The sequence below is a fragment of the Asterias rubens genome, chromosome 16, assembly GCF_902459465.1.
Source record: "Asterias rubens chromosome 16, eAstRub1.3, whole genome shotgun sequence".
NCBI classification, from domain to species: Eukaryota; Metazoa; Echinodermata; class Asteroidea; order Forcipulatida; family Asteriidae; genus Asterias; species Asterias rubens.
In genome coordinates, this window is record NC_047077.1 from 10,451,089 (window position 1) to 10,474,318 (window position 23,230).

General features: G+C 39.6%; 2 protein-coding genes across 2 annotated transcripts; one reads left to right on the forward strand and one right to left on the reverse strand.

Moving 5' to 3' along the window:
- Nucleotides 1-1,136: 1,136 nt before the first annotated feature.
- On the forward strand, nucleotides 1,137-10,898 carry LOC117301108 (sodium-dependent phosphate transporter 2-like). The gene is made up of 11 exons (XM_033784995.1): nucleotides 1,137-1,307; nucleotides 2,301-2,451; nucleotides 3,539-3,679; nucleotides 4,532-4,617; nucleotides 5,149-5,245; nucleotides 6,138-6,257; nucleotides 7,482-7,568; nucleotides 8,303-8,449; nucleotides 8,910-9,078; nucleotides 9,740-9,922; nucleotides 10,595-10,898. The coding sequence occupies exons 1-11, from the start codon at nucleotides 1,137-1,139 to the stop codon at nucleotides 10,896-10,898; spliced, it is 1,656 nt and encodes a 551-aa protein (XP_033640886.1).
- A 6,351-nt stretch (nucleotides 10,899-17,249) lies between these two features.
- LOC117301109 (cornifelin homolog A-like) lies at nucleotides 17,250-17,588 on the reverse strand. Its single transcript, XM_033784996.1, has one exon. It carries the CDS (start codon nucleotides 17,586-17,588, stop codon nucleotides 17,250-17,252), a length of 339 nt encoding a protein of 112 aa, XP_033640887.1.
- Between the last annotated feature and the right edge of the window lie 5,642 nt (nucleotides 17,589-23,230).

Below are 23,230 nucleotides of genomic sequence, written 5' to 3' on the forward strand. Positions count from 1 at the left end.
GTATATGGTGGATTACATAAAGTGCTAAAACTGCCAGCAACTGTTTTGATAGCAAAAACCAATTCTGTCAGGTTCCTTTTAAGTATGGCCTACTCGCAAAATAAATAATATAAACAAACTATTGTCTATGTAAAACTCAGTTCAGATTATTGTTTGATGAACTTGTATAGGCCTATGGGCTTCTGGGACAGTAAGGGCATTGGTTTTATCACGCCTAACTAACTGAACATTCGAAAGAAATGTATTCTTGGGTGGGTTTTTTTCGGCCAAAATCACAATGCCGGTGTCGCATGCAATTATGTCCTCTGTGCAATACTATCCGGAGGACATTATTGCATATGCAATAATGTTCGCCGGACAGTTTTGCATATGCAGTTGTGTCCGCCCCCGTGCAAAACCGCCCTTGCAGTAAATTAAACACCCTTGGTCGACGGAACACGTTCGCTGTTTTTTGGGGGGTTTTTTTTCAAGCTAAATGTGTCATGAATGACATGGGAAATTTTCGGCCGTTGGGTATTCGGTGCAATCATTAAATACGTGAATATTCATGCTGCATAAACATACATGTACAGTCATGTACATGTCCGCCGGACGATATTTGCATAGCCCCGGACACGATTGCATATGTAAAAGTGTCCGGAGCGGACAGTATTGCATGGCGGATACAATTGCAACTAACATCAGACGGCCACTTGGGCCACACTAAACTGGTTTTGGCTGTCGACCCAAATCAACCACCACATGGGGTTACGTTGCCACCTAGACTCAAATGGATACCCCAATTCACAGTCCATAGGCTAAGGATGAGGCATTGGTATCTACTAGGAACATAACCCGGTAGAGATTAATACACTATAACATTATGATACCGGTGCATAATTAGTAGGCCTGGAATTTCACCTTTGATAGGGCAAGGCCATTTTCATTTTGCACAAAGGGCTCTTACATTTGAAGATCTTTGTGTCCATGGGAAACTTTTGAAGGGGCACCAAGGCCAATACCAGGGGCAACACAGGCCATGGCCACATCATTGGCCCGTGTGTAATATATATTCCTGGCCAAAATTAGTGTATTGTAAAGCCTCCATTGTACATATTCTTCGTCTTCAGAGCCACTTCCGCCTGCCGTCCATCGCCATGGATCTCCCGTTCGTAACGAGCACCCTAGCCCCCTTCGATGACAGCATAACGTGGATAGTTGCCGTTGCTTTCATTATCTCCTTCGTACTGGCGTTTGGACTCGGAGCTAACGATGCCGCCAATTCATTCGGGACTGCTGTTGGTGCCAAGGTCTTCACCCTTACGCAGGTATGTGACCACTGGTCAGCTAGTCTTGATTTGCGACGTTCGTTTTGTTAAAGGCAGTGGACACTATTGGTAATTGTCAAAGACTAGCCTTCACAGTTGGTTTATCTCAACATAAGCAAGTAACAAACCTGTGAAAATTTGAGCTCAATCGGTCATCGAACTTGCGAGATAATAATGAAAAAAAAAACACCCTTGTCACATGAAGTTGTGTGCGTTTAGATGGTTGATTTCGAGACCTCAAGTTCTAAATCTGAGGTCTCGAAATCAAGTTCGTGGAAAATTAAAACTATGGCACTTCAGAGGGAGCCGTTTCTCACAATGTTTTATACCATCAACCTCTCCCAATTACTCGTCACCAAGTAAGGTTATATGCCAATAATTATTTTGAGTAATTACCAATAGTGTCCACTGCCTTTAAACGTAGTTGTCGATATCGTAACACGAATTGCTGTCCGCATCAAAGATTATGCGGGGAGAAAAGATCACTCAACCATCTAGATCAAAATTATCTGTTTTGATCCAGTTCTTCTGGGTCAGCGTATTTTTTTTTCTTCAGATGTAGCGCTATATACCGGTGACTAATACAACAGAAGACTACTGGTCAGCTAGCATGCAATCGAGAATCCACATTTTCTTCATTTGAAAATAATAACATATAAGTTATGATATAATACTATCAGTAAAGTTATGATATTGTTTACAAAACTTTCCCTGAGATGTCCACCACTCACTGCATGTAATTCGCAATGGTGCAGCTATCTAAAATGTTCATCAAAATTAATGCCACGCTTTCACACTAAAGTCATTACAAACTTCCATAAGAAATGGGTCAAACCAGTTATTTTATGACCATTTCTACTCTTCACAATTCTCCATCGATCATCAACAATTCTATCTATTCATAACAACTTTATATTGATTGAGAGTTATTATCTATCAATTCTCTATCGAACTCTCAACGATTCTCAACAATTCTCTTTCGATTTTCAACAGGCCCTTATCTTAGCCTCTGTCTTTGAAATGATCGGTGCAATCGCCCTAGGTGCCAGAGTGGCGGATACCGTACGAAGCGGATTGTTCGACCCAGAGCTCTACAATGGGCATGAGGAACTGCTGATGGTTGGCCAGTTATCTGCATTAACCTGTAAGTGTTTGGGCTAGGGGGACCTTGTCACTACAGGCAATTTGCGGGCAACATGTTCCTAGCAATCCCTCAGAAAAATAAGCTTGTCTGTAGGCCTATACCATGTATGAAAGAAGCATAGTTTTCGAGAAAGAAGTAATTTTCCACGAATTTGATTTTGAGACCTCAGATTTAGAACTTGAGGTCTCGAAATCAAGCATCAGAGAGCACACAACTTCTTGTAACAAGGGTGTTTTTTCTTCCATTATTATCCCGCAACTTCGACGACCGACTGAGCTCAAATGTTCACAGTTTTTTTTTTGTATAATGTTGAGATACACCGCGTGAGAAGACTGGTCTTTGACGATTACCAATAGTGTCCACTGCCTTTAAGCGAATTTAACGAAACAAGTCAAACATGCAGGCTATTGTTCAAATAAGTGAGTTATCGGAGCCTTCTTAAAAGCATCCAATGAAGGGGAGCATGCAGCAGATGCACTGTGGAAGCTCATTCCAGAGACGAGGTAGACTACATGTGCCTGGAATGCATGGTCACTAAACTGTGCTGTATGTTCTTGGTGCATGGGGTTGAGCGGAGTCCTGGGCCCAATTTCATGGCTCTGCTTACCGTAAGCAAAGAACCGGCGCTTACGGAAACAGGGAATTCCGTACTTACAGCAAGCGTATTTCACGGGTTAGCGGCGAACTACGCTTGCGTACTCAACGTTACCAGGCATTATACGCTTACAAGGCTAGCGCAGAAATTCGGCGCTTGCGCGTAAGCGGGGACTCGTGATCGTAAGCACGGAATTCGGCGGTAAGCAGAGCCATGAAATTGGGTCCCGGTCTACCAGAGTGATGTGGAACGATGACAGAGCCAGATAAGTTGGAGCTTTGTTTTGAAGACACTTGAGCATATGCAGTCAGAAATTTGAATAATTATACGTTGCCTGATTAGAAACCAAAAGTAATTGCTTCAGCAAAGGAGTAACGTGAACTTATTCTTTCCTGGCCCTTTAGACTATATATTTTAGTATCCTTTTAGTTTTAGTATAACATTTTTTCATTCATTTCATTTATTGTATTTTTGTGTTGTTTCCATTATTAGCTGCGTGTATCTGGTTGATGATTGCCACGATTATTGGTATCCCAGTGTCTGCATCACACAGCATCGTGGGTGCTTCATTGGGTTTCCATCTCGTATTGTTCAGCGGTGAGGGCGTCGACTGGTTTGTTATCGCCAAAATAGGTCAGTTAATAAGAATGGTTAAAGTTATTTTTTAATCTCGAGCACATTAGTGTTAGATTTATATCAAAATGGTTTACTATCTAAAATAAAATAAACATTTTGGTTCATTTTTCAAAGATAAAGAGTTGATCAAAGGGGGGTTCCACGATTAGATGTGGGCGGTAAAGCATTACATAATACATCGATGTTTGGACTTGACAACTTGGTCCATAATAATATTAATAATAACCGTATGTACAATGCGCCTTTTCCAATGGATACCAGAGCGCCTAGTATTTTTCACTGCAAGGTGAGTGGGATGAACTTTTTGAAATTATGAGACCTAATCCTAAGCAAACCATGTAATGGTTTACAAGATGCTACGGCGCATTCAGCAGCCACAGCCAGGAACACTGGGGCGAACCCCTTCTCTTTTCGATAAGTGCACTGGGTTCTTTTACATGCGTTACACAACACATGGGCCAACGGCTTTACGTCCGCCATCCGAAGGACGAAGCAAGTGTCTTGCTTAAAGACACAAGCGTCACGGCTGGGGATTTGAACCCACACTCTACTGATCAGAAACACCAGAGTTTGAATTCGGTGTTCTTAGCCGCTGGGCCACGACACTTCCGCACTTCAATGTAGGAACTTGAAAAAAACTGTGTGGACTTACGTCCACACAGTGTTTAAACAGGGTTGAAGAACATGGGTTTATGTTAAGTACAGACAAAAGAATGTCCACAAAGTGTATGTATCGTGGAACTATGGGTGTTCATTGAGATTTATTGGGGGTGTTGATAAGCACAGATTCTTATCAAGTGTTTCTGAAAAATTTATCTTGGAAAATAACTCTTTTTGTTTAACTTTCAGTTATTTCTTGGGTCGCATCGCCGGTACTGTCTGGTATTATCTCATGTACTATCTACTTCATCTTAAAATATACCATGCTGGACAGAGTAAGTATAGTTTGGTCGATGATTTCTAAAATAAATAGGCCGTTGTGGCAGGAGATTCTAGATATTTTTTATTTCTTCAAGGGAAGAAGTTTATTGATAAAAATCTGTTAAGGATTAAAAATAAAAATAAACGTCATCAAGAGTTTAAAAATATACTATTGTTATGTGTAGCCTTGTTTTATTGTGTTATTGTGTATACTGTATACTACCGGCTTAAAAAAAATAGAAAAACATGTAATTTTCGTTGCTGGGAAGGGGAAAAAACCCCACCTACCTACCTACCCTATTTTGGGGGGCCCCTACGCCAACATAACATTTTTGTTTTTTGACTTTGTTATAGTTAGTCATTTAAGTGATACATTTTATTTGCAATGTAGGTATCTAGCCCTTCGTTGGTGGTCTTCCTATGTTATTGTGTCATTATCTTGTTTTCTCAGTTTGCACACACAAAGAATATCAAATCAAAGTAACTTGGCGGCTTGTTTCGCAGAGACGATTATACTTGGTTTTTTGTTTGTTTTATGTTCACAGAAAGACGAGCTCAAATGGGGCTTAATGGGGATACCGTTCTGGTATTTCTTTGTGGTTTTTATAAACGTCTTCTCCATTTTCCTTGGAGTTCCCCAAGGTGAGTAAATGGTCTTATCTTTCTTATGTGTGGATCAGTAAGAAGTGTATAATGACTAATAAGAATGTATGACTAGAGCAAGCTAGTCGAAACGTTGAGACCAATTCAGAATTGACTCCGCGGCAGTACAGTTAATTACGATCCTATAAGCTAAAGTAGTAGTCCAGTCTAATTTCTATACCATCCGCCCTGGTAATAGTTAAAAAACATGACAGTTCTTTTCAGAACTGAGAAGTCTCCCGAACCTCCGAGTATCTACTCCACGGCAGTAGAATAAAGCAAGACAGTTCCCTAAGAACAACTCTACTTGGCAAGTAGATACACACATGGTGTTACCGCAAACCAAATATACATTGATACTTCACCATGCAATACCTCAAATCATATAGACTAATAAGAAAGTCATAATAAATTAATGTTTAAGTACATGACTGATGTAGAACACATTCAAAGATCAATTTTACTTTAAAAACGTCCGCGTCCTTGGGCCTGGCCCTGCCCTATACAGGACTCTTCCTCTGTATACACGGTAGTATAATACGATAAAACGAAAGTGGAAGGCCGACAGAGTTAGACCTGGTCCATGTTAAGTTCAGTGTGACCCGGAATATGTGTCAAAATTCCCCAGATATCGGTTAAAAATCGTTATTTACACCACTTCCCAGGTCAGCATTTTACCCAGAAATGGGATACAGCGTTGTAAGAGCTTCTTAATCAAACTATGACAATGTTTGCCAAAAAAAAAAGACAAAATGGTAATATTCTGCCACAAAGCATATCCAGTGTCCAGTGTATCTTTGACGAAGAAGATATAACCTTTGAGATTAGCGACGACTCTATTTATGTGAGTTTAATAATCAACTTTAGGAATTGTTTCTTCTCCGATTCACAGTTGCTGAAAGTACCGTTCTGGGTCCATGGCTGCCAGTCATTATCGCTTTTACTACAGGGTTTTGGGTCAGTGTCGGTGTTGTTATATTCTTAATCCCGTACACGAGAAAGAGAGCTCTGGGTAAGTCAAGCATCTTTTAAAGGCAGTTACTCAAAATAATTGTTAGCATAAAACCTTACTTGGTAATGAGTAATGGAGAGCTGTTTGTAATTACTCAAAATAATTATTAGCATAAAACCTTACTTGGTAATGAGAAATGGAGAGCTGTTTGTAATTACTCAAAATAATTATTAGCATAAAACCTTACTTGGTAATGAGTAATGGAGAGCTGTTTGTAATTACTCAAAATAATTATTAGCATAAAACCTTACTTGGTAATGAGAAATGGAGAGCTGTTTGTAATTACTCAAAATAATTATTAGCATAAAACCTTACTTGGTAATGAGTAATGGAGAGCTGTTTGTAATTACTCAAAATAATTGTTAGCATAAAACCTTACTTGGTAATGAGTAATGGAGAGCTGTTTGTAATTACTCAAAATAATTATTAGCATAAAACCTTACTTGGTAATGAGAAATGGAGAGCTGTTTGTAATTACTCAAAATAATTATTAGCATAAAACCTTACTTGGTAATGAGTAATGGAGAGCTGTTTGTAATTACTCAAAATAATTATTAGCACAAAACCTTACTTGGTAATGAGTAATGGAGAGCTATTGCTAGTGTAAAACATTGTGAGAAACGGCTCCCTCTGAAGTTAACGTAGTTTTCGAGGAAGATGTTATTTTCCACGAATTGGATTTCGGGACCTCAGATTTAGAATTTTGGGTCTCGAAATCAAGCATCTGAAAGCACACAACATCGTATGACAAGGTTGTTTTTATTTCATTAATATCTCGCAACTTCGACGACCGATTGAGCTCAAATTTTCACAAGTTAGTTATTTTATGCATATGTTGATATACACCAAGAGAGAAGACTGTTCTTTGACAATTACCAATAGTGTCCAGCATGCCTGGTGTCCAGTGTCTTTTAAAAGAAAACTTATGTCAAGAGGATTACCGAATGGTATTGATACCAATCTGTTTCGAAACCCTATCTTCTTCGAAGCATTCAATGAATATGTCAGAAAGATAGTCATGGTTTGTCTTCCAACACAGTGAACAACGACAGGGATTGTTGTTGGCCCACGGCCAAGGCGCAGTGTAAATCGCATTTGATTTGCTCTGTTAAAAATGTGCTATCTGTGTTTATAACCCAAACTTAAACCTACAAGTGTATTGCCAAATCTTTCAATTTTGGTCTATATTGATCGATAGTCGTTTCCATTGATTTATTTGACCAGCTGCCGAGGATTTAATCAAAACAACTGAAGGTAGAGTTGGATATGACAACATGGGCCTTGATGAAGGAATTGTAGAAATTAAGAATGGTAAGTCTCTTTATTTACAAATTTTCACACAACTTGGTGAAAAACCATTTGAGGGTTTAAACAACTTGTACGGGAGTTGGGTACTTTTTGTCACACAAAACACAATGTCCACAGTTTTACATTAAACTTACACCGTTTGAAGATACAGATAGTAGAAAGCGTACCTTAAAATATTTGATGCTGAGGAGCTGTAGTTTTTGAGAAATGAGTAGAAAAATGTCATGAAAATACGTTTTGACATGCTAAAATAATTTTCGTCATATTTATTTATGATCAGTGAGACGAAAATTATTTTCATGACATGGTTTTACTCATTACCCCAAAACTACAGCACCTCAGCAACTAATATTTCCAGGGAAGCTTTCTACTAGCATGATCTTCAAACTGTGTAAGTTTAGTGTAAATCTGTGGGCATTGTGTTTTGTGTCCTACAAAAAGTACATAGACCCTTTAAGCAAAGGCAGGGCAGTATTGCATCAATGGTGGTATTTCTTGTTTAATTTTAGATTTTTGGTTTACCCTTAGAGACCATTTTGTCTCTGTATGATGATCATTAAACGCCCAAACAATACTCTTGTTGATTTTTGCACTGATATTTCAAGAAATAAATCAGGGAAATTATTTAGAAACAGAAATACACGGGTTTGTTTTAAAAGATTTACATTCTATGAATTTGGTTTATACTGTCATATACAAGGTCTTGAAATACACTCAGGTGAATAATCATGTTTCAGAATCGTATACTCCAAGGAACCCCGACGAAGATAACGGTGCGGGTGCGAGCACTGACCGTGCCCGAGAAAATCAACAAAACACGGGGGACAGTGAAGCCGACAGCCCCGGCACGTTCTCGAATGGTGGTGTCACGGCAGAAGCAAAGGGTAGGCACACTCGAAAATTGTACGCTCGATTCCATTGGGGATTGCGTCCAAAACAGTGGGAAGTGCGGTAGATGGGGTTTGAGCTGTTGTAAGCTCTATTCCACGAGGGACTGTTAGAGCGGAAGGCAAAGTGGTAGGTATAGATGGTCTGCCTACAGGTGCAATTCGAGGCGGAGGTCGCCCTTAGCTGTACCGTATAGACAATGTGACAGTGGAGTGGTATAAGTGAAGTAGAGCTGAGAAGAGCAGCGATTGAAAGAGAACATGTGATTGCAACGACTCCAGGAGTGCGCCCCCCCCCCCCATTACAATTATGAGGATGAGGCGGCCACGGACCCAAGTTGTTGCCGAGTGATGATGAAGCTCTTCTCTCAGACCATAACCCTAAACCGTATACGTTAAAAAATATTAGGATTACGTAATTATTATGAACTGAGTTTTACTTTCGACATCCTCACAGAAAGCGTTGAGGTGGACGTTGACGACACCAAGGAGATTATCGAGACGGGCAAAGACTCTGACGACTGGAAGTCCGTGAAGGACACACCCACAGTGACTAAGATCTGCGCTCCACTGCAGGGTATCTCGGCTTGCTTCGCTGCCTTCTCGCACGGTGGAAACGATGTCAGGTGAGACATGTGATAAGTTATTGTTAGTGAACGCAAGTGCGCCCTCAATGTTACTGTGTGAAGCACATTTCTTATTTAATGCATAAATCTATCCCTGGAGGGTTCTGTCACTCACACGGGAAATTCACAAGCCTGAAGGAGTATGATTCAAAAGAGGGCGCTATCAAAAGAAGTTTGTACACAGTTTGCCGTTAGGGAGGGGGGGGCGCATAATCTCCTGCCACACCGTCTCCTTCCAGTGCCTCTACGTTAATGAACTTGAAGAAGTCCTTTTGCCATAGCACCAGGTTATTGGTTAACAAAGTGCTGTTCCGCAATGCTGTGGCGCAATATGCTGCACATCCAACATGGAACACCGGGGCGAACCCCTTTCGAAACCCTTTTTTCGATAAGTGTGTTTTACGTGCGTTACACAACACACGGGACTCGCGGCTTTACGTCTCATCCGAAGGATGAAGCATCAGGATTAAGTGTCTTGCTTGGACCATGTGCCAAGACTGGGACTTGAATCCACACGCTGCTGAGCAGAAACACAATAGCTTGAGTCCGATGCTGCTCTTAACCGCTTGAGCAATACACAGGCTAATTTATAGACTGTAGTGTTCAAATATTAAATACATTGTTAGCGCAACTTCAAATCTCGCTCCCATCCATCCCGCAGTAACGCCATCGGGCCGTTGGTGGGGCTATACCTCATCTACGAGAATGGGAGAATAACACAAGACTCGACCCCAATCTGGATCCTCATTTATGGCAGCGTGGGTATTGCAATCGGTCTGTTCGTCCTGGGAAGGAGGGTGATACAGACTGTGGGCACTGAGTTGACTCCGATTACGCCATCTACGTAAGTTACAAGTTCACAATGTTCTCACTATTTTTTGCTTTTCAATGTGTATGGATGACCGAAATTGGTTAATTTGATACAGTACAATTGAACAAACATCTATTTTCTACTATTGTCACGTTTTCCTTGCTTGTGCGCAACTGTAAGAACTCCACAAAGTATCTTTATTGTTGGAGCATGCGCCATAAGCACTTACCAGCGTTTTAGAAGACAACATTATAACGGGTACCAGTCTATGTGGTTCCTAGCATCCCCAACACCAACTATTACAGTTCACTGTATTCACGGGCCATGTGCGTATAGCCTGAACATCTGACGTCACCAGACAGGAACATTTTGTTCCTAACATCCCTATAGTTTATAAGTTCTTTTGTATTCAGGGGTCATGTACACTAGAACCTCTGACGTCACAAGAAAAGGAACCAATCTAAGTGCTTTTCTGTATAGACAGTGTCTCGGGGAATTCCTTCCACCGGAGATTCGGTCCTCCATACGGGGAATTAACATGGGCTGGAAGAGAACCGTATCACAAGAGGCTAGAAGATTGTTCATTTTGCCATGTGGAACATAATCTCCGGGGGTGAGGGAGACAGAATCTCCTGCCATGCCACAACGACACTCAGTTTAAAGAGCTACACCTCACAAATAATTATTTCCTTTCTATACACACAGTGGATTTGCCATCAATCTTGGAGCTGCCGTCACAGTCCTCGCCGCCTCACTCCTCGGCATTCCAGTCAGCACCACTCACTGCCTGGTCGGCTCGGTGGCTTGCGTCGGGTTCATGAGAGCACGTAAGGCAATGGACTTTAAACTCTTCACTGGTATCGTCAGTGCCTGGATCATCACTCTACCAGTCACTGTTTTGCTGTCTGCTGCCCTCATGGGGCTGATTCAACACGCAGTACCCGGCGGATGTAATCTCGTACGGATGCAGTACAACGGCACCAATACATCGACGACAATGGCTTATTGAACGGATCCCTGGACTCTCAGTATAGATGGATTGCATAATGACGTCATTGACCGCCATCTTTGAGCAAGTTCGGGTGGCGACTAGACTTGACCACACCGACTAGACTAACCAGAAACCATAGAGCATAGGGGGGTTGACTATGGGTGCGTTCAATTAGCTTACCTGGGTCGATCCCACGGTGCTCACTCGGGCGAGCCACTGTCATGAGCTAGTCGAACGATCACACTCGCACTCCCGTGGTGGCGTCATGCACCTCGGGTCACCCCCAAGTGTGACCCACTCCACAAGCAGGGCACTAGGGGCTGAACCGGGTGAGCCCCTGGAATGAAGTCAAAGCTATTCGAACGCACCGGGGGAAGACCGGTGTTGACGACCCACGGAAGCTAATCGAACTCACCCAGAATTCAACCATGCACAGGACACATGGTCGATATGGTCAAATCGAGAGCTACGTCAGTATCAAGTGTAGTCACTCATCCGAACTTGCTCTTTGGTGTATTCAAACAATGGAAAATTTGCACGCATGTTACGTGCTGCACTCGACTCTCTCAGCCAATAGGAGCCTTTCATGCGTGTACATTTCATCAAAGATTGCGGCAAGTACATGGGGTATATATTCTACAGCATCCTCAAAAACGCCGGCCAATTTCCTCCTTTATAGCTCACCAATCCGTCAACGAGTTTCTAACTTTTCAAATGAAGGTATTCCACTTTCAAGTAACGTCTACACAAGCTTGCACTTTCCACGTGGTCAGTGCACATTGGCGGTACAGTATTATCCACCACCCTGTATTACACTATTAATAATAAAATAAAATAAAACATAAACTGCACCTACATAATGGGGCGAACTTGTATATATACTGGAGGTAGTCGCCCTTAAAAGAAAAACAAACCACGTTAGTTTTATCATTTTCTTCCAAACCAACCGAATATGAAATGTATTGGTAACTTCACCACGAGGCTGAAGTACCAATAGTTTCTGTAGTCCTCAAGTTGATACCCCAATGACTGATTTAACAATATCATATCAGACATGGGTACAGTGAAGTTTCTTGAATGGCTGTCCAGAAACAAATTTCTTGTAGTCAGCACAACACCTTGCTTAGGTTTATCTGCTTACAGAGCGGCCCATAAGCAGAGTGTCGATTTCCTCTAGCCAACACTCAAGGTGGTAAGTTCCATCTAAGAATGGTTTTATTAATATTAATAAACATAATTATTGATTTGGTCTCCAGGGCCCAATTTCATAGCGCTGCTTACCGTAAGCTCATAAAAAGGCATGCTAACCTTCCGGTGCTTACTATTAAATGATGTCACAATGCAAATCCATGGTGAACGTGCAATATGGCCGCCTATTTTTTCTCCTAACCTGTGAAATACGCTTGCACCTTATCAATTTCTTCTTCTACAGTGAGCACGAAAATTTGCTTACTGTTAAGCAGCGCTATAAAATTAGGCCTAGGGCCCAATTTCATAGAGCTGCTAAGCACACACATTTTCTTAGCATGAAATTTCTTTCTTGATTAAAACGGGATTTTCAACCGAGTTTCCCTTTGTTGCATAATTGCTTGTTACTGGTATTCAGCTGTTGTTGTTTGCTTAACCTGAAAATCACGTGAAATTTGGTTGGAATCCTGTTTTTATCAAGAAATAATTTTCATGATAAGCAAACTTTTTGTGCTAGGCAGCTCTATGAATTTGGGCCCAGATGACGAGCTGATTATTTTTTTGCTCTTAATGGCTTATTTCGGGCCCGATAGGTTTACACATTGTCGTTCGCTGCACGTTTACAAGTTTTTATATCCACATCGTTCCAAATCTTCAAGCATCACTAAATAGTTGAATTATAATTAAATAATAAAATTGTTCTATTTTTGTTTGCTCTTCTTTATCCTGTAATGTTAGGCGTATAGCCACCTTGTTTTGGTTTGTGATACAATCATGTATAGTATGTAAATTTTGCATTGTTTAAGAAATTTCTCCATGTTTCAATATTTCTGAACTTCTGAATGAAATAATATGTATAACTGAAATAATAAAGAATACAGATTTAAATTGAACGGCTGTCTTGATGGATTTGTATAAAGACGTTGCTTGTTCCCCAACTATCAGAAAGATAGATATACGTGTAGTAATTATTTATTCAATTTCAAATTTAATAGACTTCATGGTTGATAAAGACGTTACTTGTTCCTCAAAAAATAGAAATCTTGGTATAGAATATAACTCCAATTGGAACAGTTGTCATTGTGGATTTATAAGGAGTTGTTGCTTGTTCCTCATATATTTGAAGAAAACAAATACTGATATAGAATATTACGTTTTCAAATGTAAATGTGTTCTTTAGGACTTGTTTAAAAACGTTGCTTGTTCCCAGACTATTTTAAAAGATTATTCTTGCAGTCAATTTAAAAGGAGGAGCGGGACTTGTTTCGGGTGGGGGCGGGCCCCTGGTGGCCCTCATTTAAAATATAGACGTTTAAGATTCCGCAAAGGGTTTTATATTCTTGAGCCTAATATAAGGTATGTTCATTGGTTTAAGCTTTTACACGCGCGCAATGTAAAATACTGCCTCCATTCCATACTTTTTGTACAACAACAAAAACAGTAACATGACACATAAAGCAAACATTGAAAGGGACTTATCAGGGAAAACGCACACTGCAACTAATTAGAACTATCTCCGAAGTCCCCCGAGAAGAGCTATTTTTTGTGCATTCCCTGCTGTGGCCCCCAAAAGTGTACCCTTAAAAAATTAGCGCTGCGACACACAACGTTCCCAAAATACTAGGGGAGTGTTGTCTGGAACTGTGGGGTCAACTTGATTTCACAAGAGCACATAATAATATTTGTCGAAATTATGATTATGAGTTGTCAACATTCAAACAGTGATTTGTATTGTGACGTCCAACTTTGCTTAGCAATTCAGACTCATTCGCAGTTGAGATCAATCTTTGGCCCTTTTCGAAACCACAGCTTGTTTTCGGCTTTTGATTCGGCTTGAGGCTCCGTTCCTCTCGTCTAAAGCCCTGAGCGTATGCACAAAGCACGCGCAATTGTCAAAACAACCGGCGGGGCCAAGCTAGCCTGAGCCGAATCCAAAGCCGAAGCCGTCGTTTCGAAAAGGGCCTATTAAATTAGTTTTTTGTAAAAGCGGTCTCTCAGATCTCCTTTGGGTCTGAACCGACGGCTTAAAGCCATTGGACCCTTTCGGTTAACAGTGTTGTCCAAGGCCCACACTTTGTGTACCACAACTTCTATATCAAATAACAAACCTGTGAAAATTTAGGCTCAATCGGTCATCGGAGTCGGGAGAAAACAACGGAAAAACCCGCCCTTGTTTCCGCGCGTTTCGCCGTGTCATGACATGTGTTTCAAATAAATCCGTAATTCTCGTTTGTTTTGCTGTTTTCTCAAAAAGTAAAGCATTTCATGGAATAATATTTCAAGAGAAATCTTTCACCATTGCCTTCTGTAAACCCTGTAAGTTATTTGAAAATCTGTGAACTTTTTTTTTTAACCGAAAGGGTCCAATGGCTTTAACGAGGACATAGTGCAAGATGAACGCGTCTGAGTCAGATAACATCAACTTTAAAGTTGTTTTTGACTCTGTGTACTCTTTGTTCAAACAGACCAATAAGTATACAATGTGTGTACATGTCTGATAATGACCTCTACAGTATATCCTGGTGTTTATTACCTGTATGTACAATCGGTAGGGACGGGGCTGCTCCCAGGAAATATTGACCATTGTTATAAAGACACTGGATACATACATTGTCGTCTCACTTGGTGCATGGAGGTGCTTATGCTTGGTGTATCTCAACATAAATGTTTATATTCATAAAATTAACCTGTGAACATTTGAACTCAGTTGGTCGTTGAAGTTGCGAGAGAGTGATGGAAGGAAAAACAGTCTAGTCGCCCAAATTGTGTGCTTTCAAATGCTTGAATTCGAGACCTCAGCTGAGGTCTCGAACTCAATTCAAATATCTTGGTCCGCAAATGACTTACGTGCAGCTCCATGGTGCAGGTGACCTGGGCCCAAACATTAAGTTAATTTGACTCTGTGTTCAAACAAAGCAATGAAACTGTCTTTGTGTACATTTCTGATAACGGCATCAATTCTTCTATTTATTAGGTATAATGTCCAAAATGTCTAAAGGTTTAGGCAACAGGCACTGTGTGGGTTAGAGAGCTGTCCACATAATAAAAAAGATTGTTGTTTAACACATTTTTTTAACGCTAAGAATCAAAAGAGAATCTCGTCAGAAAATGACTTGGTATAAACTTTGTCCGAGTGACCTGGGCCCAATTTCATAAAGCTGTTTAGCAGAAAGCTGTTTGGCAGAAGAAAAACCTGCTCGGCACAGTTCTTTGCTAAGCGAAAAAAAGGAGTGAGATACCAGTTGCAACTAAAATGTAAACTTGATGGAAATTCGACTGACAACATGTTTCTGCTGTAAGCAAGGTTTTTCTGTGCTTAGGCAAGGTTTTTCTGTGCTTATGCAAGGTTTTTCTGGCTTAGCATGTGCTTGCAAGGTTTATGAATTTTGCCCAGATGAAATGACAACTATAGCATAGTCCCCCAAAGGTAAATAATGTCAATTCAAAGAAACTCTATAAACTTGACTAAAGTTCAAATTTATTCCAAAAAGTATAAGATATTAAGTTAAGGTTTGCTGTAAAAACATGATACCAAGTTCTTTTAAGTTTGACATCTGTCAACGTGTATGTCAACTTGAAACACAAGTTGTCGAAACACAAGTTGTCGAAAACGAAAACCCTATACTCAAGAGAGAATTCCACAAGGTGCAAAGTTTCAACTCCTACTTAACAATATAATTTAGAACAAAACCATTGATGTCATTTCCTTAGATCATCACATTTCAGCCCTTTCCGAACCCAAAATACAAGTTTAAATTAAATCATTGTAAAATTTGATTTCTTCAACTTTAATCACAGTTTTATTGTTAAAGTAACATTAAAAATATGGTAAGAAAAAAATTCGTCGACGATCACAGATTTACATAAAACGTACACGGTCTAATGATGATGATAGTAGAAAAACATCCCTTGAAATATTTATGTCTGAAATGTCATATTATTTTAAAGAGAAATAAATAAAAATTGTTTCCTGTTAGGGGTTTATCGCTCAGTGAGCGTTTTATTCCCCCCTTTTTTTAATCGATGTCATGTCATGTCAAAAATATATAGTCGATTTCACTATTCTCTCGTGACCCAGATGGCCGATCGATCTCAAACTTCTACAGGTTTGTCAGTTTATATATATGGTGGATTACATAGAGTGCTTACACTGTCAGCAACTGTTTTGTTAGCAAAAACTAAAATAATATGTAATGTTCCTTTAAATTAAATCAGCCGAAACTTTGCAATGTGTCATTTTTTTAACTGACAGTCCTGAGTACAAAAACCAAAACAAGGAAACAGTTATAGAACAAACAAAAAATCGGCAGAACTGTAAATAAAAACGCTAGATGAAACTATGTTATTTAAGATAAGTTAGATTAAACTCTACTCAAAACTAGGATAGGAATGGTAATGTCGTTAGCAGCAATTTAGAATATATTATTTTATTTTAGTTTTGTTTCAGTTTATTTGTTTTGAAAGTCATGTATTATTAAAATAAGCTACCGATACATATTTGGTAATGTCTTGATTTCAACATAAAATTAATGTGCATACAATTTAGACATAGGGCAATCGTCGACGTTTCGCATTATGGTCTTCATCGTTCAAACTGTCCATCCGTGCTATTACATTGGTGCTGTGCTGAATGTCAACCGACGTTTCTTCGATGTGGTTTTCGTCATCCGAAGAAGTTCCAAAAATCCCTTACTCTCAAACAAACCATGGCAGCTTTTCACTCCGGGTCTTCTGTGCTTGTCACTGCCGAGGTGATGATGCACACGCATACTCAGCTGGTATTCTGCATTATCGTGTCTATTGGAATGTCTTGGTCGCTGGTCCTTATTTAAAGTGTCAAATTTGTGCCAGTTTCACCTTGCCCGTATAGTTAATCAGTAATCACAATCAACATAAAATCAGCTATTATTATTAATTTTGGTTTTTACCCATACACCGATGTGTGTTAGCACTGTATACTCAGTACTTTCCCGAGTCCTGTGAAAAAAATATCACAGGCATGTTACTCGGGTGGGATTCGAACCCACGACCCTTGCAATTCTAGAGCAGTGTCTTACCAACTAAGACTACCGAGGTTGCCCGGCAGCTAGAGGCAGTTCGAATCCTATGTTTTTAACATCTATTACAGCTATGATTAGCTGTAGTTTCTACACCCTCTCGACTGGTTGGAAATGTCCACCCTTAGACGCGGGCCATAGACTCCCCTGCTCCCAACGGGGTATGAACGCCCATCTCCTGGGCACTCTGGATGACAGCACACGGTCCACAAAAGCAGATCATCACCAGATCGTTGACGAGGGTTCCGTCGATTCCTTTGCTCTCCCTGACTTTCCCCCTTGTGGTGATGAGAGCCCAGATGTTCAGGAACGGCACGAACAAACTCAGGGCGCATATCAGACAGGTTCCGGCACCCACTGCCTCTGCCGTCTTGCCGTGGGTGTAGCACGGCACGAAGTAGCTGAATACACACAGTCCGATGTTACTGAAGCATCCGAAGAGACCATTCTCAAACTGGGCCATGATGATGATGTATAAAAACAGTCACTTAAATTCTGTAAAGAGCAAAGAAACTCAAATCTCTGTTCGATTATTTTAGCCGGTGGGATGGGATCCTTGGGTTTTCTCAAAGCAACCTCGCCGTGCACACTGCTCCAAGCCTCGGTGGGAAATGAAGGCGTTGTCCGCACTGGTATCAATCCCCGCTCTATGAACTTATCATAATTTGTGGTTAAAACTAGTCTTGATTTCAACACCCTCCTAAGTCCAGTTGTGTAGTCACGAAAACATAATCGACTATACAAACCGGAGCTAGCGCTTCGTGGTAAGAAAGCGGTTACTGGAATGCTAGCGCCCTCTGGTGGCGAATGGTTCGTGGGGTGATCGGTATAGCTAACCATGGACCCAATTTCAAATTAAAAATCTGCTTAACAAGGGCTAGGTCTCTCTGTCCTTACTCTATGGTCTGATTAGCTGAAATGAGCAGGATAATAGTCTTAGATTGTACATGTGACAAGGTAAAGGCAGTTCTGATGGTAAACATACTCTGATAATAATTATGGTGTTTGGTTCAAGTAGCTCTATTAAATTGGGCACTGGGGTTTATGACTTCAAAAATATGGAGCGTCTTGGATCCAAGACTACAGTAAAACCCGCAATATTGTTTCTGTATCTTTGCTGCGGTCGCTATGTTTCAAACTATGACGTAATACTTCTCAGTCAGATTACATCTCTTGATCCTATTTCTGGAAGGGATTAAACGTAATCATTTGCATTCAGAATTGCATGCATGAATTGCTCTGAAATAAGATTGGTTTCTAATTCTCCATTGTTGGTTCTAATGCTTTAGAATGTGTGGGGAGGATATAATAAGGGGTTCGATGTGGACTTTGACCTCCACTCAAGAAATGTTTCAGAAATGTTATGTTAAGCAAACGGTTGAAGAAGCAATTGGAATGTGTGGGCTGGATCAAGGGGTGGCGATTTGGATTTTGTTCTGAACTCAATAAATATTTCGGACTTTAAAACAATCAGAGCACTATTAGATGATGCCTCCAGACTAATGTGCTCAACCTCAAGAGGCAAATCGCTTTGCCCTGACATTGCCGTGGTATTGCTTGAATTTGTTTGTATAATAAATCGTTACTTTTACTCCTCTTGAAAAACCTATATACAGACTTTATTTGTTACGAATAATGTTAAGACGCTATAACCATTTAGCCGCTGGACCGCCCAGCCACCTAGAGCGATACACTGTATTGTGCGGTAGGAGGAAACCTCGCTATAGCTTTTGTTTGTAGAAAAATAAGAAACATCAAAATAAAACTAGGTAGTCAAAAGTAGGCCTAACGCATTGGTGAATCCATCTAGTTGTTTATAGATCATTATTAATTTTTCTCTTCACACTTGACTTGACGAAGCTAATGATGATGAAAACATTTAGCACTTACCGAACAAAACGCTTATTAGTAAACACAAAGGAAACTGTATTTATCATTCACGGTGATATTGTCGAAAACTTATGCCGTCGCAAATAATCAGCATTGAGCCAGATAAAAGCCTTGAAAAGCTATTGTATCCATTTTATCATTATACAAAAATAATCGCCATAAATATTACCGTAGGGGTTTTTATTGTTCCCCGATGAGGACTTGTACAAATATTACCAAAAGGGTCAAAAATTGTGCGTTTAATTATAAATAATAGGCCTTGGCTATCTTTAAAAAAATTGAACTACGATTTAATTAAAGTTACTGCAAGAATCTTGAAAAGAAAAACGAAATTATTTCGGCAAACTCGGGCGGTGCAGGGACTAGACGGATACGAAACCAAAATATATCTCTACGGGTATTTTTGTAGTAGCACAATGTCTTTTATTGTACGATGCATGCCTCTCCGGAATGATTCGCGTAGTGTTTTCATTGTTCGGGTATTATTAGTTGCAAACCATGTATACGCTTGTTTGCCAAAATTAGAAGTATAAAACCTTGCACATACATGTGCATTCCCTGGGAGCGAGATACTACACTGACCATAATATTATTGTGTGTTTGACAAATTTAACAAGTGGTATAACTTCCATGAAAAGAGTTGTGAAAAACCAGATGGACAAGTTGTGGTAGTGCTCCTTATTAAACAGGAAAACAAATTTACCTTTCGGAATATAAGAAAAAATAAAAATTCACAGATTTACAAATAACTTATAAGGGTTTCAAAAGGTAACGGTGAAAGACTTGTCTTGAAATATTATTCCATGATTGAAATGCTTTATTTATTGAGAAAACATTTAAACAATATCAATTCTCGATATCGAGAATTGCGGATTTATTTTAAACACGTGCCATGACACGGCGAAACGTGCGGAAACAAGGGTGGGTTTTCCCGTTATTTTCTCCTGACTCCGATGACCAATTGAGCCTTAATTTTCACAGGTTTGTTATGTTATATATAAGTTGTGATACACGAAGTGTGGGCCTTGGATAATACTGTTTACCGAAAGTGTCCAATGGCTAATGTGTGTTTGTTTTCTTCCATTTAGCTATGTGTATAAATCGTGCCTTCAGGATGTGTCGGTATGGCCGGAGATTCTCTCACCCCCATAAAGACAAACTGTGAACAAACTTCTCCTGATAGCGCCCTCTTTGGAATCATTCTCATTCAGCCCTTCGCTTGTCCCCATCCAGCGCCTTGCTTTAACCAAAGGCGCTGGGATGGGCAAACGCATCATGCACGCACATTAGTTTAATAATGCGCAGTCCCAGCATGCATCACACTCACACTGCACCATTGATCTCCATTATCAGTATAATGGAGATCAATGCACTGCACCATATTTCTACATTAGCCCATCCCAGCGGTCCTGGATAGACTGGCCGCTGGGGCCGAGCGAAATTCAGCCCATGTTAACTTCCCATAATGGGGACAGATTATCCGGCGGGCGGACTTCCCTAACAATAGGATACCAGCTTTGTAGCTATTTTAGTACAGATGTGACGTCACGGGGTTATGGTCAATAATAGAACTCCGAAACTTCGTATGTATTTCATCCTTGGTCTTTACACGAATATTACCTATCAGGCTAAAGCCTGTAAGTCAATAAATTGTATCCGCCCCGTTCAATGTCCAACCGGACTCAACAGCAACACACTTACTAGTGCGTAACTCTATCAATTTGTTTGTATTTAGTATGTACATAATGGAGGTAGAAATATAATTATACATGTAAAGTATATAGCCAAATCCTCCCATAGACCAATCAATTGCATTTTAAATCATTTCAAATGACCATTAAGAAAATAATGCTCCCTGTTGATCTGTTTTTGTTTAAAGTTTTTTTGTTGATGTAACTACATGGTTTTTCTTATTAAAAGTACTGCCGTCGATTTCACAAAGAGTTAGGACGAGTAACTCTTCCTAACTTAGGATTAATCTTAAGGTATGCATGCTACAGTGCAGGCTACAGTGCAGTGCAAGTCCTAAGATTAGTCTTAAGTTAGGAATAGTTTTGTGAAATCGACGGCTGGCTTCTGATAAGTTATTTAGCACACCTGTCCGTCCAGCGCTACGAAACACTTCAAAAAAAAAGTAATAAGCCAAAAATGGGGGGGGGGGGGGGTACATTAAAGGAACACGTTGCCTTGGATCGGTCGAGTTGGTCTTTGAAAAGCGTCCTGTAACCGTTTCTTATAAAATTGATATGGTTAGAAAGATGTTGTAAAAGTAGAATACAATGATCTACACAAATATGCCTCGAAATTGCGTGGTTTTCGTTTTACCTCGTCGACAAACACGGTCGGCCATTTATGGGAGTCAAAACTTTGACTCCCATAAATGGCCGACCGTGTTAGTTCGCGATGATAAATGAAAACCGTGCAATTTTGAGTGATACTAATTGTGCGGATCATATTATTCTACTTTTAAAACATCTTTCCAGCATATGCATTTTATAACAAACGGTTTAAAACGTTTTTCATAGACCAACTCGTCCGATCCAAGCAACGCGTTCCTTTAAACAAAATTGTACCTGAATATAATACTTCAAAAGGAAATTCCTTTATTGCCAAACAGTTGCAATCTTCACAAAAGTCTCCTGATAGATTTGTTATTTTGTGCATTAAAACAAAATTAAATAAAAAAAAGTGTATTCAGTGCATCAGTTTAAAGGGTCTATGTAACTTTTGTAGGACAAAAAACACAATGTCCACAGATTTACACTAAACTTAAACAGTTTGAAGATAATGATAGTAGAAAGCTTCCCTGAAAATACTACGTGCTGAGATGCTGTAGTTTTTGGGAAATGAGTAAAACAATGTAATGAAAATAATTTTCGTCTCATGAGACGAAAATTATTTTAAGCTTTTACAAACGTGTTTTCATGACATTGTTTTACTCATTTCTCAAAAACTACAGCACCTCAGTATTAAGTAATATTTGAAGGGAAGCTTTCCACTATCATTATCTTCAAACCCTGTAAGTTTAATGTAAGTCTATGGACATTTTGAAAAAGTACCCAAATCCTTTAAAATCATTGGGCACTCTAGGCCCTACATTAAAGATAAAAGCCTAGATTTTTGCCGGAGTATGTTTTACCTTACATCAGAAAGTGTATAAAAGAGTTGTTTGAAAACGAAAAAAAAAAAAAAATTCCATTACAACATGGCCACTGAACAAACTCCATGTAACACACACAACATTGATTGTACAAGGCTGATGGTGGACTCGAGAGAACCCTTAAAAATACTAGCCGTGTTCCCGCTGGTTTTTGTTCGAAGTTTTCCTGGTTTATTATTTTTTGTTTACCACTGTAGGTCTAATTACCTACCACTTACTTTAAGTGTATCTACAAAAATAGCTATTTATAAATCCAATAACAACTTTTAAGGGTCAAAACTATAACTGAAGGTCCGATTTCGGCCGGATTGACCCCACAAAATAAACACAAGCTGAGTCTAATAGTTAATCATTAACGTGGACTAGTGTTATGCCTGGTGTTGATTACCGTAGTCAAGGCAAAGCCACAACTGCCCCAAGGGGCTTAACATGCATACCATATTTGTGTATAATTAAAGAATTAAAATATATTTTGTATGTACTCTTTAAACTAATTAAATCTTAGCAACTATAACGATTAGTTTTTATAATAGTGATTAATTGAAGTGCTAGAAATTGAAATAACTATACTGAAAAAAATTGATTGACAATTAACTTCAGATGCAATACAAAAATATACACTGTGATTTTTAAAAAAAAGTAGGTGATTCTTAAAAATTCAATTAAATTGTAATAATGATTGAAGATCGTATTATCAAACAAGACTTGTGTACAAAACTATGTTTTCCATCCACTCAAAAATACTCGGTGCACGTGAAATTGGAGATTTATTCGTATCCAGAATATTTATGTTCTTGACATAATTCAAAGCTACGTTAGGTTAACCAACATTCAAATGGGCACACTAACTTCAAGATATTATCTCAATTGTGCAGTTGGAATTTCTCCCTGGCGGCCTTTACAAGATTTGTCTTCGCACTAAACACCATAAGGTGTTGTTCAATTGCAACTTGAAAGTTAATCAACCAGCGGAACACACATTTCGCCATTATGTGGAATAAAAACCGTTAGTTTTATGAAATAGTGGACCGTGTCTGTCATGAAAGTTAAAAAAA